We start from the raw sequence: 15845 nt of genomic DNA on the forward strand, positions 1-15845 counted from the left end.
TTACTGTAATTATTTGAAGAGCATGAAGTTATCAATGCATTTCTTTTTCACATACATACAATTAATAAATTTTCCAAAATTAAAAAAAAAAGAGTATATAATAGATATTTTCATTCACTCTCCAACAAGCATTCCACCCCAGGTAATGTCTAGGAGCTGCCAGCTGGTGCACGTCAGCATCTCAAGGAATAATGTGTATACCAGCAATTTTGCCACCACCTGGAAGCTTGTTAAAATTACAGTCTCTTTGTCTGTCCCCGCAGACCTACTGAATCAGAGTCTGCATTTTAGCAAGCTCTGTTATGTAATTCATATGCACATGAAAGTTCGAGAAGCAGGGTCCTACCATACCAGGGTCTCCTACGTGGATTTCAGGGGAGCCTGAGACATTGCTAGCACCATCCCATGGAGACTAGGGTCGCAGACCATTCACTCCTGACATAAGTAGCTTTGAATACATTTTCCACTTTGCCAGATGAATATTAGAGTTTTATATGTGTCATGAAGTTTAGAAAAGTTTTGGTTGGAAAACACTTGCTTGAGCTAACAAGTTTATCCCATGACTCCTTCCAGAGATTAGTTTAGGAATGGACACAAAATCCAACTTCAGTCATTGAGGTGTGAGGTGAAGTCCTTGCCGGGAGTGGGGGATGTTCTGGGAAAACCGTACTGTTCCTAGGATTCCCTGAAGAGAGACACTCTCTTACTCTTCTGGTCATTGCTGCACCAGGAGGCTACGCCTAGCACTGCTGATTGTGCTAACATCCTGAGTTTCATCCTTCATTCTTCAGTTGGCTTCATGCCAACACTGATGACGGCAAAGCAGAGACTGAAAAAAACTATGTCCCTGATGATGTTGCTGAGCCACAGAACCAACCAATCCTGGAGCCCACATGATCACTGTGTTTCTTGTTACATGAGGTATCATTAATACTTTCAACCTACCCAATCCCTCACTCAAGTTTCTGGGAATGCAAGTTCCCAATGGAAACTCTCGGAGGAGTGGCGTTGAAATGAGCTTCGGTAACTCCTCCTGGCACATCATTCATTCTTAGAAGTGTTGGCTGAATGAATGAATAATGGCACAGATGCAGAGAATTATAGTTGTCTTCCAAAACATTTACGATTACCCTAAATTCAATTTTGTTTTTACCTCTTCTCTTTTTGAAAGCTACCAAAGCTCATTAATAAATTACTGTTGCTTAGAAGTCCCTGTCCATGTCATACACTCACATAATTTACCTGCCACATTAAATTTTTATATGTCTGTCCCAATGTCCCTAATTATACAGCATGAGGACATACATGTAAGATTTGTTGAATAACACGAAGAAAAATACATCCACTACCATATCATACCACTCCAAACCACGGATCCATGCAGTATATTTTTCCACCTTTTCAGGGGTATTTGCACAGCCACCAGGTAAGTTCCCTCATACAGGAAAAGGAAGTTGTTGGAGGCCTTATGATCAGTTAAATCATCTCCCAAAAGAGGTCACCTGCTCATGGTAAAGGCCATTTGCCTTTAGTGGGCAGAGAGGTGAGGGGGGAGGATGTTGCAGGATGAGGTCAGAGGGCCCCCTACTTGTTTTCCTAAGTGAATAACACAGGGATAGAGCACATTCACATCACTGACATTTCTTATTGCACTTGTGTTCATTCAGATGGAAGAGGTGTTCAGATAGGAAAGGAACGACAGACAGGCAGGGTCCCTGTTCTGGGCGGTAATTAGGTGTCATGTCACCTCCCTGAGCTCCAGTTAGCTCATTTGCAAGATGCTGCATTCAACAGTTCTCAACCCTAGCTGCACATCAGAATCACCTGAGGATTTTAAAAAAGATTGTTGGATACCATCAGCACAAATTCTGATTTAGTTGGTCTGGGTGGGGAGGTAGGGAATGTAACACTTCTCTCTAGTAAATCAAATGGGCAGCCATGACTGAGAACTGGCAGACTAGATACTTTTAGGTTTCTTCCTAACCCGAACTATGATTGTCCTGGAACTCCTTAGTTGTGTTCAGACAGATACTCTTTCCTCATGCATGGAGAATGCTGCCTAAGAGTCTCACATGCCAGTCCCAGCCTGCTCTGCCTCCTCTTATATCTATTTTCAGGCCAACAAAACAGTATGTGGTAGTAGCCATAGAGAAAGGGATATAATATGCTGTACAACACCTAAAGGAAAAAATGAGGATATATGTAGGGTGGTTCTGAAGCCCCGTTGAATTATCTTATTTTCAGCTCATGAATCGGGACGTGGTTTGGTCTCCGTACCCAGATTTCCTCTTGCCCATCACCTTGGTCCAGCATCCACAAAGGGCATGGGACCAGTTTCAAGGGAGAACAGATGAGACTACACAGCCAGATAAAGGTAAATCTAGTTTTACCCCAAATGCAAACTACTCAAAATACACATTCCACCGGCCGCTGGGCTGTAGTAACGTATGCTTTTATTGGAAAAAAGTGGACTTCTGGTTATGACATGGATTATACAGACTACATATAACCCCAGTTAAAAAAAACAAAAAATACTAACCAAGCAACTTCAATGCATCTTGGTACTGTAAATCACAGAGGGATGACACCAGTAGCAACCTTTCGCTGTGCCCTGGTTAAATTACAGCTGCCAGTATCTGGATCTCTGTGCCTATGAGCTTTTTCCAAAATAGAAGACTGCCTATGCTTAGCCCAAAGTGCATAGACTGAACATTCTCCTCTACGAGGGACTCTCAGAAATTTCCATACAAATAATCCAGTTTCCTGGCTCTTCGGGTCTGATCAAACCATGTGTTTGCACAGTCTCCCAGAGTTTAGGCTTCCACAAGCTTAGGCTTCAGTGGCCACTATGGTACCTGGCTTCGTAACACAGGTACCATATTGTTTCTTCCCTTCCCTGTGACTCTTCTTATTCTACCCTAATGGTGTGCCCTGCACTTGATAAACACAATTCTTGCTCTTGAATCCTATCTCAGGCTCTGCTTCTGGGAGAATCCAACCTAAGACAACACTATTGTCAGCTTTCAAGGTGCTCAACGAGAACTGGGCAGTATATCTGTCTTGGGGGGTGGTGTGGAGAGACAGCCAAAAAATAAAAGCAAGAGTAAATGAGGAAATCATATAGTAGGAAAAGTAGAGCTAAGTAAATGTGAATGGAAGGAGTGGGGGTGGTCAGGCAGACAGAATACAGTACAGATGGTCCCTGACCGTAAACATAAAATAAAAATAAACATTTAATGCATCCGTATGGCTTTCACACCTCTTTTCATGGTGTCAGACAGGTCACATTTCAAGTCATTATCTAGAATTATGTACTAGCTATGTTTAGAAAGATCTGTGATAGTTTACAAGTGAAAATGAAATGCCAATTATCTATTGAAGTTGAAAATATGCATAGCCTATGACCTAGGAATTCAACTCTTAGGTCTGTATGCAACAGAAACGCACACATGTGAGCACCAAAGACACATACAAGAATGGTTGCAGCAGGGTTATCTGTAATAACCCCAAATTGGAAACAACCCAAACGTCCATCCATTAATGAGAACAGACAAGATGTTGTATATATAATCTAATAATGTGATATATACAAGGACACAACATAAAGCAATGGAAATGAACAAAACATTGCTATACATCGCAACACGGATAAATCTCACCAACATCATGCAGAGGAGAAAAAGGCAGACACAAAAGATTATAGTGCAGAATCCATTTATGTAAAGGTTTTTTTAAAATGATGAAACGAATTTATCCTGTTAGAAGTCTGAAGAGTAGCACTATTTGGTGAGAGGAAGGTGGTAGAGGAGGAGCTGGAGCTCAAAAGGAGGCACGCGAGATACCGATAAAGTATTATTTCTTGATGTGGGTAGTAATCGAATGGGAAGATTCGATTTGTGAGAAGTCATAGAGCTCTACCCATAATGATCTGTGTATCTTTCTGTTACACACCTTAATAAAAACATTTATATCCAAAGAATCACAAGTTGATAGAAAATTAGTTATAAACATGTAAACAGTTACATCCCTTTTTGCCACCAGGAAAAAAAACGCAATGCCAAATGAGATATTGAGAAATAAAATAAAGCAGACTTCCCATACAGGAAGCAGTGACAGTAGGTTTTCCTATATATATAAGTTGAGTGATTACATCTAAAATATTTGACTTCAAATATTCCAGTAGCTAAATATGAAAAGAAAAGCAATCTGTATAACTTAGGTCTAAAAGGTAATATAGATGAAAACAAACTGAACTGGAAACAGAAATTATGTGTTAGAGACCACGGAAACATAATCCTAACATTTATCAAGTACTTAACTATTTGCGAGAAACATTATTTTCATTTTATATTAATTAATACAATAATCTTATAAGGTAGTTGTTATCGTTATACCCATTTGACGGAACATGAAACTGAGACTCAATTTGACAGAACATGAAACTGAGACTCAATAAGGTTAAATAATTTTCTCATGTTCTCACAGCTAGAAGATGGCAGGGTAGCATTTGACCTCAGACCTGAATGACTCTTAACCCATTATACACGTCAGTGGGTAAAGTTGGTCAAGTAATTACACCCCTCTAAGCCTTAGTCTCCTCCTCTACAAAATGGGAGGTTCCTCCCAGACTTGCTTTGAGTAGCAAAGAACTAGTGGTTGTATTCATCGTTGATATTAGAAAGGGCAGGTTAAGTCAACTGCAGATAAATTCTTTTCCAGAGCTGACTTCAGCAAAAATGGTAGGCTCAGTGACAAGACTCTCAAATCAGCAGTGTTCCTCAATTTGCCTGATCAGAAAAAGGAGCAAAGACAAAGCTTTGTTAACAAATACACTTTCCTGAACTTACTCTGAACTTACTCAGAGCAGGAGCCTGGGAAACTGTTTTTATACCAATTTTTCCCCCACCCATATGGTGATTTTTCTACTCTTATGATCAGTAAAGGTTATGAAGCAATACTCTATATTCCAAAAGATTTAGATAAGCTTCTCAGGGAGACTCTTTTTATATGGACTCTTAAGTCATACAGAAGAATTAAATCATGATTCAACAAGTGCTTTTCTGCAGGGATCTATCACAGGACCTAGTCAGGACCTAGGTAACTTGCTTTCTGGTAATTTAATAGTGGGACAAAGCTTGAAAAATCTAAAGGGTATAAACTTGCAATTAGTAGATAAATAAGTCCTGGAGATCTAACGCACAGCATAGTGATTATAGTCAACAATACTGTATTATAAATTTCCAAGCGGCTAAGAGACTAGGTCTTAATTATTATCACCACAAAAAGGAAATGATGATTATGTGATGTGAGAGGTGTTTTAACTAATGCTATGGTGGTACTCATATTACAATATATAAATGTATAAAAATCCACACAGTGTACATCTTAAACGTACACAGTGTTATATGTCAATTATATCTCAATAAAAAAAGATCTAGAGAATGAACGTGCCATTTAGAATCTTTCTTTTAAAGGAGTCTTAAGCAAGTTATTTTTAGAAGGTGCTACGCTCCCATCAATACATGGTTTAACATTCTAAATGCTTGTGGTTAAAGTCAGAGCCCTATCTCTTTAATGCATGAGAGGAGGAAGGAAGTTTCCATTTTGCATTTAAAGGTTAAAAGACAGGATTATTCAGGAAAGATCTGAAAAGTAGGTTCTGTCAATATTTTTTTCTAGAAAAGTACATAAACACTTCTACTTGAAGTCCCTGGTTAAGAAGATAGTTTTGCAAAATTTCCAATACAGATGATGTGATTTCCTGCTGAGGCTGATGTTATCTATTATAATATTTCAGAACTTCAGGAGTTCAGAGGCTAGGGATAATATGAGGTATGACAGCACATTGAAAGGGTTCCAAAGACAAAATCTGACAAAATTTGCCTGTTTCACAATTTTATAGCTGTCTCCTGCCAATCCTGGAAACCCTGCCTAGGGACAGCATTAGGGACATTTGCCAAGCCAGCTTAGTAGAGAACGTTCTAGAGGTACCTCTTGCATAACAACTAAAAATGAGTTTGAATATGTGCAGAGTAGCAATACCCAGTATAAAAAAAAAAAACACAGTAAAAGACAAGAGAGAGTGGACAACAGGTAGGGGAAAATTGGTTCTCATGAGTGACTCTGGTAGTTCTCAAGAAAAATGATCAAAGTTGCAAAAGATTTCAACAAGCATGAGGGGTAGTCCTATGATCAAGAATAGGGTATGTGTAGACACAAGTGTGGCGGAGAGGAATCTCTTGAGAAGAAAACATAATTTGTTTGCTTGGAAATGGTGGCAGGGCAGGAACAAAATAGAAAAACTGCCTCTCCTGCAGGCTCCACGCAGCTCAGTTAGTGCAATGTCACAACTTGAGAGCACGGTGTTTGCGTTGGCAGACAGGCATCAAGGGTATGAACGGATGAACACCAGCCTTTAGAAGTCATTTCACTCTGCCTCTGAGACGGGGTGTGGCGTATGATAATCGGTATAATAATTTGCTATCATAATTAGTATGTTGGCCAGAAGTAAAACGTTTTAGGAGTATCTGCCTTTATTAAATCCTCCCAAGTAACCCTGAAGAATAAATCACTCTGCATCTCTTAATTTTATGACATATGATATTTCATAATTAAAACAAGTTCTTCTCAAAGGTGCAGTCACCAACCCCTACCTTCCCGACACAAGAACGGTACACCTGAACGTGCTTCAACATGGATAACTGTGGGCTTTCCGTATTAACGCCCAAGATGATGACCTGTAGCTCCATTACGGTCTGGAGCTCCTGCCAAAGTGCTAAGTCCAAGGTGAGCAGGACTCTGCCAGGAATGATTTGGACTAGTTTAGAATGAGTGGAAGTCGGGCAGGTCCAAAAGAAGCAAGAGGCCAAAACTGGTTATATCAAATTAAACTTTTTTTTTTTTTTTTTTTTTTTTTTTGGGAACCGGGGCACGAACCCGTGTCCCCTGCATCGGCAGGCGGACTCTCAATCACTGCGCCACCAGGGAAGCCCCAAATTAAACTTTAAGTGAGCCATATTGTTCCGGGTAAACAAAGATTCAGTTTGAATGACAGTTATCCTCTTTCCACATCCTAAAATGCTATTCATAATTAATGAAGCAGTATCAAAATGAGCATAAGATACTTCCCTATAGAAAATTTTCTCATCCAAAGCCACCTTATAAGGGAGAAATGATCTCGCGAAAATATACCTGTTTATCTTTGGAAAGAAAGTCTTCTTTAAAATAGTATTACCCTGCTATGGGAAAGAAAAAGCACTATACTCAGTATTTCCAAATTCAGAACACTTCTCTTCGTAGAGCAGACACACCTTTAAAATAGCAGGTGTTTCTAGAAAACCCATATAATTTATATCCACTCGTTCAGTTGCAAGCACAATCAAAACTCTTTCAAAATTGTGTTTAAATAGATGCATTTTAAAAAGCACAGAGAATGAAGCTCACTGCCAGATTTTTATTCCAGCACATGGGACACACAAATGTGCAACGTATAAACGACGTAGAATTTCCTGGCACTCCCTTGCCTTCAATTGTGTAAAGAACTCATAAAGGGAAATGTAAGTCCAATGGAGCTTTAATGTCCCTATATCTAATCTTCTAGTCAGCAGAACTCCACAAGGAAAAAGATAGCAAAGAGATCCAGTACAAGTGCACTTAGATCCACTCACCACATCATAGACTATAAAAAATTAAAATACATTATGTATTAGATGAGGCACAGCGTAGTCAAGGGTATCAGTCAACTGAGCTGATAATTCAATAAACTATTTAGCGGTTTTCCAACTAAATAAACGCTTTGGGTCAGCTGCATGCTCGAGCTATTTATCATCACAAATCTACTTAGCAGAAAGCCACCAAAGTACTGCTGTCACTTTGACACTTCTGGAGAAAGAGCTATCGTGTTGATAGGTTTTAGTTTAAAAGGGAGGCTTTTTTTATGAGAGATTATAAATATTGATTTCACAAACAGATTCAGAGCAGTTTATGAGCTTGTGTAAGTAATACCAACCTTTTCATTTATATCACTGAGTTAGATTTCAGTGGGGATGCAGACACCCAGGATTTTTCAGGCAAATCATGAAAAACTCTTTGGGCAGTAATAATGTGGAGGTTCTCTTTTCTTTCTCCTAGAAGAGCTCATGTGTTTTGACAATTCGAATGATAAATCGCAGCTTAAGAGACCAGAGTTCTAAGATATTTTTTTTTTCCTATGGAGCTAGCCATGCACTCATCCAGAGAGGTTTCTTTTCAGCTAAAGCATCCAATGAATATAATTTGACAATCCACAGGATGGTGTACCAGGAGCTAGAATGAGTTACAAAAGTAGAAAGACACACTTTGCCCTCAGAAAGACCTCATGTTCTAAAGAGAAGCAAGGGAGAAGAAAGATTAAGTACATGCAGGTATACTAACATTTACATAGTATATGCATAATATATATATACACATAAGAAAGTTCTTTCTTTTCTTTTTTTTTTTTACAAACAGTATGTTAGACTCAATATGCCATATACTGAATTTTCCTCATTCACAGGTATTAAAGATATGTACCTCTCTTACTGCTATAATTTGGTTACATTTTTTGTAAGCTCTTACTTATGGGTGAATGGATGAGAGAGGATTAATCCGGTTCCAAAAACAGAAAAATAAATCTAGACCTAAAAACCAGTTGGAAAGGAGACCAATAACCTAAGGCCAGTAGTAAAATTGAACTTTAAAAAACAGCCTCAGTGGGTGTACCTCTCACTAGATCATATTTCCAGCTTAGGGAAACAAATAGTGAGCTCTTCTAAAGAAGAATTGCCATAAATAATAGAAGCTGAGAAATATTTCCTAAATCACGAAGATTCCTGACAACCCAATTTATATTCAGATGAATTAAGAAAATAGGGATATCTTCAACAATTTCAATACATAACACACACACACAAAGGGGATTCTACCATGTATAAGAGCAAATACATAATGAAGTCCACAGATAGCTTTCCACAAATACACTTACAGGTAAAAGTGTGCTTTCTTTAGAAAAGGAAGGGCTCTGGGGACAATTTCCTTTAAATTTAGGATTTTTTACAATAGCATTTTTCCTTGACATTCACAGACTTACAAGTGAGATGGAGGGCTTATGATTTACTGTCTTGATCAATTAACTTATGTTAAAACGTAAAGTATGGATTGGGGTGAAGTTTTCCAATTCAAGTTTAAGCCACATACATTCTAGATACCTGAAACCTCTTTACATCAGAATATATGCTACACTAAATTTGATTTCTGATAATTAAATCCCAGGATTCACTTCTGAGCATCACAACAAATGTCTTTGGAATGCTACAATTTCCTTCCTGAACTCAAAAGCTAGAAACAGCTCCTGCAGACAAACCCACCCCCGCTTAGTTTTCACATATGGGATTTATCTAAATTAGTCTTGAACTTGGGCTTAATTTCCAGCATGTACTACTTCTTAAGGTTACAAGTTTTATATGTCGATTAAGTGTTTAGAACAAGTTTTCTTTAAGTCATAACAGGCTTACAAGTACCCTTACCTTACGCATACTCTCAAATTTGATAGACACGTTTCCATGCATTTGCCTATACACACTGAGAATACAGTTTTAGTGTCTGTGCTCCAATGAAGTCCTTTTACTCACTTGATAATTTCCTAGTTCATAAAATTAGCATATTAAAATTAGTGTTTAACGCTAGTGCTATAAAGGCTCAGGTTTCATTTGTGTTGAGGAGAGAGAAGAATTTTCATACATTATTTATAACTATAAAAGCTTAGTAGTCATTTCCCTTTTTAAATGCCTGGAAAATCCCCTAGGGAAGGTCAAATAGCCTTCGTACCTTCATATGAGTACTTGAAAGTTCTTCTCTTGACCATCAACCTGTATTATTCCTTTCTTCATAATGAAGAGGCTTCTCTCCTCAGACTCTCTCTGCTCTGATTATTTCTCTCCTGTTTTCATTAATCATATCCCACTTTTCCCTTCCCCAAACTACTGTACTTGTGAAGTTTTTTTTGGCAACCTTTATGTTGATTTTACAATCCTCTGCATCATTTTTTTCCCAATATGCTTTACATCTGCTCTGAAGGAAGAAACCAGGGTCATCACTTTATCCCACGTAACCTTAAAAAACAAGACTCGCCTAATACTATGCCCTGTCTTGGAACATAAATATTTTTTGCCAGTATGATAATTTTTCATTTTCAGTGAGTTATGTGTCTTTTATCAAAATTTAGGAAAAAAAAACAGCTAGAGATGTCAGTCTTGAAATGACAAATGGTATCTACATACAAGCAGTACTAGATACGCTATTCAAATTAATTAACAACAGATGCGTGGATTTCCCTTCCATTAAACAACCTGTATAGAAAGTCTAATCAAAATGGAGTTAAGAGGGCAGAAATGAACACAATAGAATTAGGAATAGAAGCCTGTGTAGCTATTTTCTTAAAAGTTCCGGAGTCACAAAGAATCTACAGACCCATATAAGACACAATTCACCTCTCTAAGAATGAAGAACTTTTCACAATCATCATCTTGTACTCCACCTATTGAATTGATTAAAATGTATATATCAGTCCTAATATAATAACAGTATGCAATCATGGGAGAAATTTCAGTTCTTTATTATAATTCTTAATTAAATCTTAGACTCCATTATGTAGGTAAGGCCAACTGAAATACTCTAATCAACTTTGATTGCTCAAGATGGCAATTTTATTAGATATCTACATGGAAGAGTATCCTTTAGGGTTCCATTTATGAAAACAGCTTTGATCTTGGGGGAAAAGGTAGAGAAATAGCTCAGAAGAGACATGAAGAGCTGTGGAAACATTGATAAGATTAGGAACAAAGAAAATTAGTATGAAGAGTTAGGTGTGGGAAAATTAGAAGACCATTTTTGGAGTATGTGGATGAGACCACTAATTGTATCTATAGCCATAAAGTAATTGACATTCTCCCAACATTATGACACACACACACCTTTCATAATATCATGATTAATCAAATGACATTTCAAGGTAATTTAAAAACCAACTGGATTTAATTTTTGTAAACATTATTATTTCTAATATTACCAAGTCGTTCTCGGCATTGCCTAGAAGTGGGCAAGGCTTCTCTTCCTAATTCTATTATATTAATTTGTACCCTCTTATCCACTCTTCTGAACTTGTAATAACTTTTTGCGAGCTACTTATAACAAGATGATGACTTCAATTTCAACAGGAAATAATAAAGGAGATACTTTTTCAGCTTTGTATTTGTTGCTTCATGCACTTTACCTGATTCTTGAGATCCAGTTTGGGACATGGGCGACCTCCATTGTACGGTTTTTCTTTCAGCCATTTGGATCGAATTCTCACTCCAACACAAGATGAACTGCAAGACCCCCAACTAGACCAATCACTTAACTTGCAATCAAATGGACAGGGGATGACACATTCTTCTTGAATATAACCTGAAAGAAAAAGATTTAAAAGAATGGAGGAAAGTCTGATCAAAATATACTAATCAAGCTTACTTTCTGTTTCTATTATCACAGATCAGACTGCCTAACAATACTGCTGCAGAGGTTTCAATAAACAGACAAAAGATTTCAGAGACAGATACATATGATTATTTCTGCATTCCAAATTTGTGCCATCTTTCTCCTTCATAGACAATTCTGGGATTGAGGAAGCAGGGAAAAGTGCACAGTAAGTCTTGCTATCTGATAAAAAGAAAATGAAGAAAGAAGAAATGAAGCAGCTCAGGGCTAATGATGATACCATCTCCCTCCAATGGACCTACAATTCCCTGTCTGGGAATAGAGAGCGTAATAGAGTCAATCTTAGTGCCTGTGATCTGCAAGGCTTTCACAAAGATTCCTTTTTTAAAATAAAGCAAGGTTATTTTTTTAATTGAAGTATAGATGATTTACAATGTTGTACAGCAAAGTGACTGAGTTATACATATATGTGTATATATATATATATATATACACACACACATATTCTTTTTTTATATTCTTTTCCATTATGGTTTATCTTAGGAGATAGGATACAGTTTCCTGTGCTATACAGTAGGACCTTGTTGTTTATCCATCCTGAATGTAATAGTTTGCATCTACCAACTGTAAACGCCCTGTACATCCCTCTCCCCCTACCCCTTGGCAACCACAAGTCTGATCTCTATGTCTGTGAGTCTGTTTCTGTATTGTAGATAGGTTAATTTGTGCCATATTTTAGATTCCACATATAAGTGATACCATATGGTATTTGTCTTTCTCTGTCTGAGTTACTTTACTTAGTATGAAAATCTCTAGTTGCATCCATGCTGCTGCAAATGGCATTATATCATTCTTTTTTATGGCTGAGTTGTATTTTATTGTATATATGTACCACATCATCTTTATCCATTCATCTGTTGATCGACATTTAGGTTGTTTCCCTGTCTTGGCTACTGTAAATAGTGCAGCAATGAACATTGGGGCGCACGTATCTTTTCGAAGTATGGATTTCTCCATATATATGCCCAAAAGTGGGATTGCTGGATCATACAGTAGTTCTATATTTAGTTTTCTGAGGAACCTCCATACTGTTTTCCATAGTGACTGCACCAACTTACATTCCCACCAACAGTGTAGGAGGTTTCCCTTTTCTCCGCACCCTCTCTAGCATTTGTTACTTGTAGACTTTTTAATGATGGTCATTCTGACCAGTGTGAAGTGGTACCTCTTTATAGTTTTGACTTGCATTTCTCTAATCATTAGCGATGTCGAGCATATTTTTATGTGCCTACTGGCCATCTGTATGGCTTCTTTGGACATCACAAAGAAAGATCTTGATTCTCACTTCTGTGTAGTGTGACTTAGAGGTAGGAGGAGGACAAAGAGTGGACCACAGACTAGGAAGAGCAGGATATTATCAAAAGAAGAAAGAGGAATAGTGAAAAGTTGTATATGAGATATTGGACTGGAATCAAGAGGTGTGGGTTAAAATACAGATGCAGATGTTCTGGCTTTGCTAGCTCTTGCTCCTGTCCTCAGCCCACTTCTTGCTACAGTCTTTCTCTGGATGGTTAACTGTCACCTCCACCGATCGCTACCAAACATGTATGTCCAATTCCCATCTCTTTACTAATTTCTATGCCACCTACTGATCCACTCTAATTGGGTGCCCAAATACCCCCAAATTCAACATGTCTAAAACTGAGGCCACCAGTTTCCTCCTAAAACATTCTGATTCTCTTATATTCCTCACCTTAATTAACTGCAACATATCTGACTCCTGTACGCTGGTGTATATGAGTGTATAATCTCTTCCCTTTGAGTTTGGGCAAGATCTGTGAATATGATAGGAAGTCAGCCCCATGATTAGGTTATGGTATGTGGCAAAGGGGAAGGGAATGCACAGATACTATTAACATGCCAAATCACTGATTGTGAGTTAATCAAAAGGGAGATGGCCCTGGCTGGGCCTGAATTAATCAGGTAAAAACCCTTAAAAGAGAGACTGGGCCCTTTTTGTGGAGAAGGAAACTCTCCTGCTGGCCTTGAAGAAGCAAACAGCCATGCCATAAAATGCCTATGGCGTGGCCACAGGGTAGGGGACTGCAAGCAGCCTCTAGGGCCTGAGGGCAGCCCTTGGCTGTTAGCTAGTAAGAAAACAGGGGTCTCAGCCTTATAGGTGCATGAAGAGGAATTCTGCCAACAATTCCAAGGGAGATTGGAAGAGGAGCTTTCCCCAGTCACACCTCTGCTGAGACCTGACTCTTGGTTCACATCTTGGTTATAGCCTGGTGAGACTCTTAAGCGGAGAATTTAGAGAGGCCATGGCTGTACTCTTGACTCATGCAAACAGTGAGATAATAAATGTTTTGAATGGCTAGGTCGACGGTAATTTGTTATACAGCAATTTAAAACTAGCAAATTATCCAAAGTAAAAAAAATCTCACAGTTATCTTAGACCAGCCTTCATCATTTTACACATATATTAATGGGTGTAATAAGCTCTTATGCTGAAGCATCACAGCTACGTCCCCTGCTCTATAATTCTTTTGCTTGTCCCTGGTTCAAGATCATACTCTTTCTGGCCCAGAATACTGAAATATTCTCTCCACTAGTCTCCCTTTCTCCTAATCATTCTCTTTTGGTATTGGTTAGTCACTCTGAGGAAAAAGTTACTTTTCTAGAATAAATGATAATTTACACTATCCCTTTTTAAACCCTTTGCTGATTCTCCATTGCCTTGAAAATAAAGTGACAACCACTTTGCAAAAACTTTAAGATTCTTTGTAAGAGGCTCTAAACAAGGGTTTTCAACTTTGGCTGTAAAATATGTTCCCATTGCCCAGGATATACTATGGACTAATTCAACCAAATCTCAGAGGACAGGACCTAGGCAATGGTAGTTTTCAAAGATCCCCAGAGAATTCTAATGTGTAATCAAGTCCAAGAACCACCTCCCTAACTTGTCTTCCTCCTTCCCTTCCCCCTCCTATATCTTGAAATCTTTGCACATAGACTACTTCATCTCCTGCAATAATATTTATGTCTTTCCTCATGAAAAACTCTGCCCTTTCTCTATCCAGTTTAGCCTTCATTACTACAATGACTCTCTGGCCAGTAAAGTAGACCATCTGGCCCCGTTGCTCCTTCTGCCATGCCGGTCTGGCCAAAACTTCAGAGCTAGATCCAGCTGTTTCCCTACTCTGTTCTGAATGCTGGACATCAAGTGGAGACTAAGGCACTGCTAATGCCACACACTGCCTGGTGATTCTTCTGAGCTTTCTTCTCACTCCCGTTCCACGTCACAGCTTTTTCAAACCTTCTCTACCTATCTTCAAACTTCTTAGATCTCACCTCTTCTTTCCCAGAAAAAAATAGAAAGAAATGAATAAGAACTCCTTCAATTTCCTATGAATATATCTGTATGAATTTCCATATTCTTCTTCTATCTTCATATCATGATGGAAAAGGCACTCATTTTCTTATATAAGGCCCATTTTCACCACTTGCTATCTCTCCAAGCTCTCTCACTCTCTCTCATTTTATAGTTATATTTCTCTTACATTAACAGTAGAATGACTTTACAGTATCTAAATAATACTCACTGACAAGAGAGAGTACATCAAACACCTAAGTCACCAGGAAGGATCTTTCTAAGGTTGAAAAAAAGAAGGTCTATTGAGATTGTTAAAAATTCTCTATTGTTTACCATAGTTACAATTCTACAGTCCTTTCTAAGGAGGTTTGACAGTTAATTCAGTATTAGGTATATAATAAATGCTAACTGTAGGATTAAATATAGGCCACAGGCATTACTTAGTTTTACAGAGAAACTGAGTCACAAAATGATTCCATTTGCTACTGAATGAAAACAGCAGGACTAGTAATTAAGCAGAATTAACTCTCACGGTGTAAATGCTTCAAGTATGAAATTTCAGGAGACTTCATATAAATAACTTGTAAATATCTGAGGGCCTATTTAGATCCTATTTTAAAGCAGATTTTGAATCAGATGGCCTTTTAATTTAATGAGATTTTAAATCATTTTCATATATACTTGCATACTGATGGATTTTAATTAGAGAGCCTCTTAGCAATACTGTTTTCTTTTTATTCCCTATGATAAGACATAAACCCAGAGGATCTCTATGAAAGTCAAGGTCATAAATTCAGTGAGCATAAAATAATTCTGAAATTCAACAGGTCTAAGCAACAGTGACATTTATTTTTCAGAAAAGTTATTTTCATGCTAGAGTATACCCCAAAGGAAAGCCCACAGTGAGAACCATTAATAACTGCATATTCTTATACCTATCTCATAATGGAAAGGATCAGTTCTACCCACATACTTA

At 38.0% G+C, this 15845-nt stretch overlaps 1 protein-coding gene across 1 annotated transcript in view; it reads right to left on the reverse strand.

Annotated features, from left to right (window-relative positions):
* THSD7B (thrombospondin type 1 domain containing 7B) overlaps positions 1-15845 on the reverse strand; it is a 1119563-nt gene that overhangs the window by 193275 nt on the left and 910443 nt on the right. The window contains exon 18 of the mRNA XM_024764108.1: positions 11288-11463. Coding sequence (XP_024619876.1) covers positions 11288-11463 — 176 coding nt within the window. The remainder of the gene's footprint in view (positions 1-11287; positions 11464-15845) is intronic.

Source organism: Neophocaena asiaeorientalis, unplaced genomic scaffold (assembly GCF_003031525.2).
Source record: "Neophocaena asiaeorientalis asiaeorientalis breed wild unplaced genomic scaffold, Neophocaena_asiaeorientalis_V1.1 scaffold102, whole genome shotgun sequence".
NCBI lineage: Eukaryota > Metazoa > Chordata > Mammalia > Artiodactyla > Phocoenidae > Neophocaena > Neophocaena asiaeorientalis.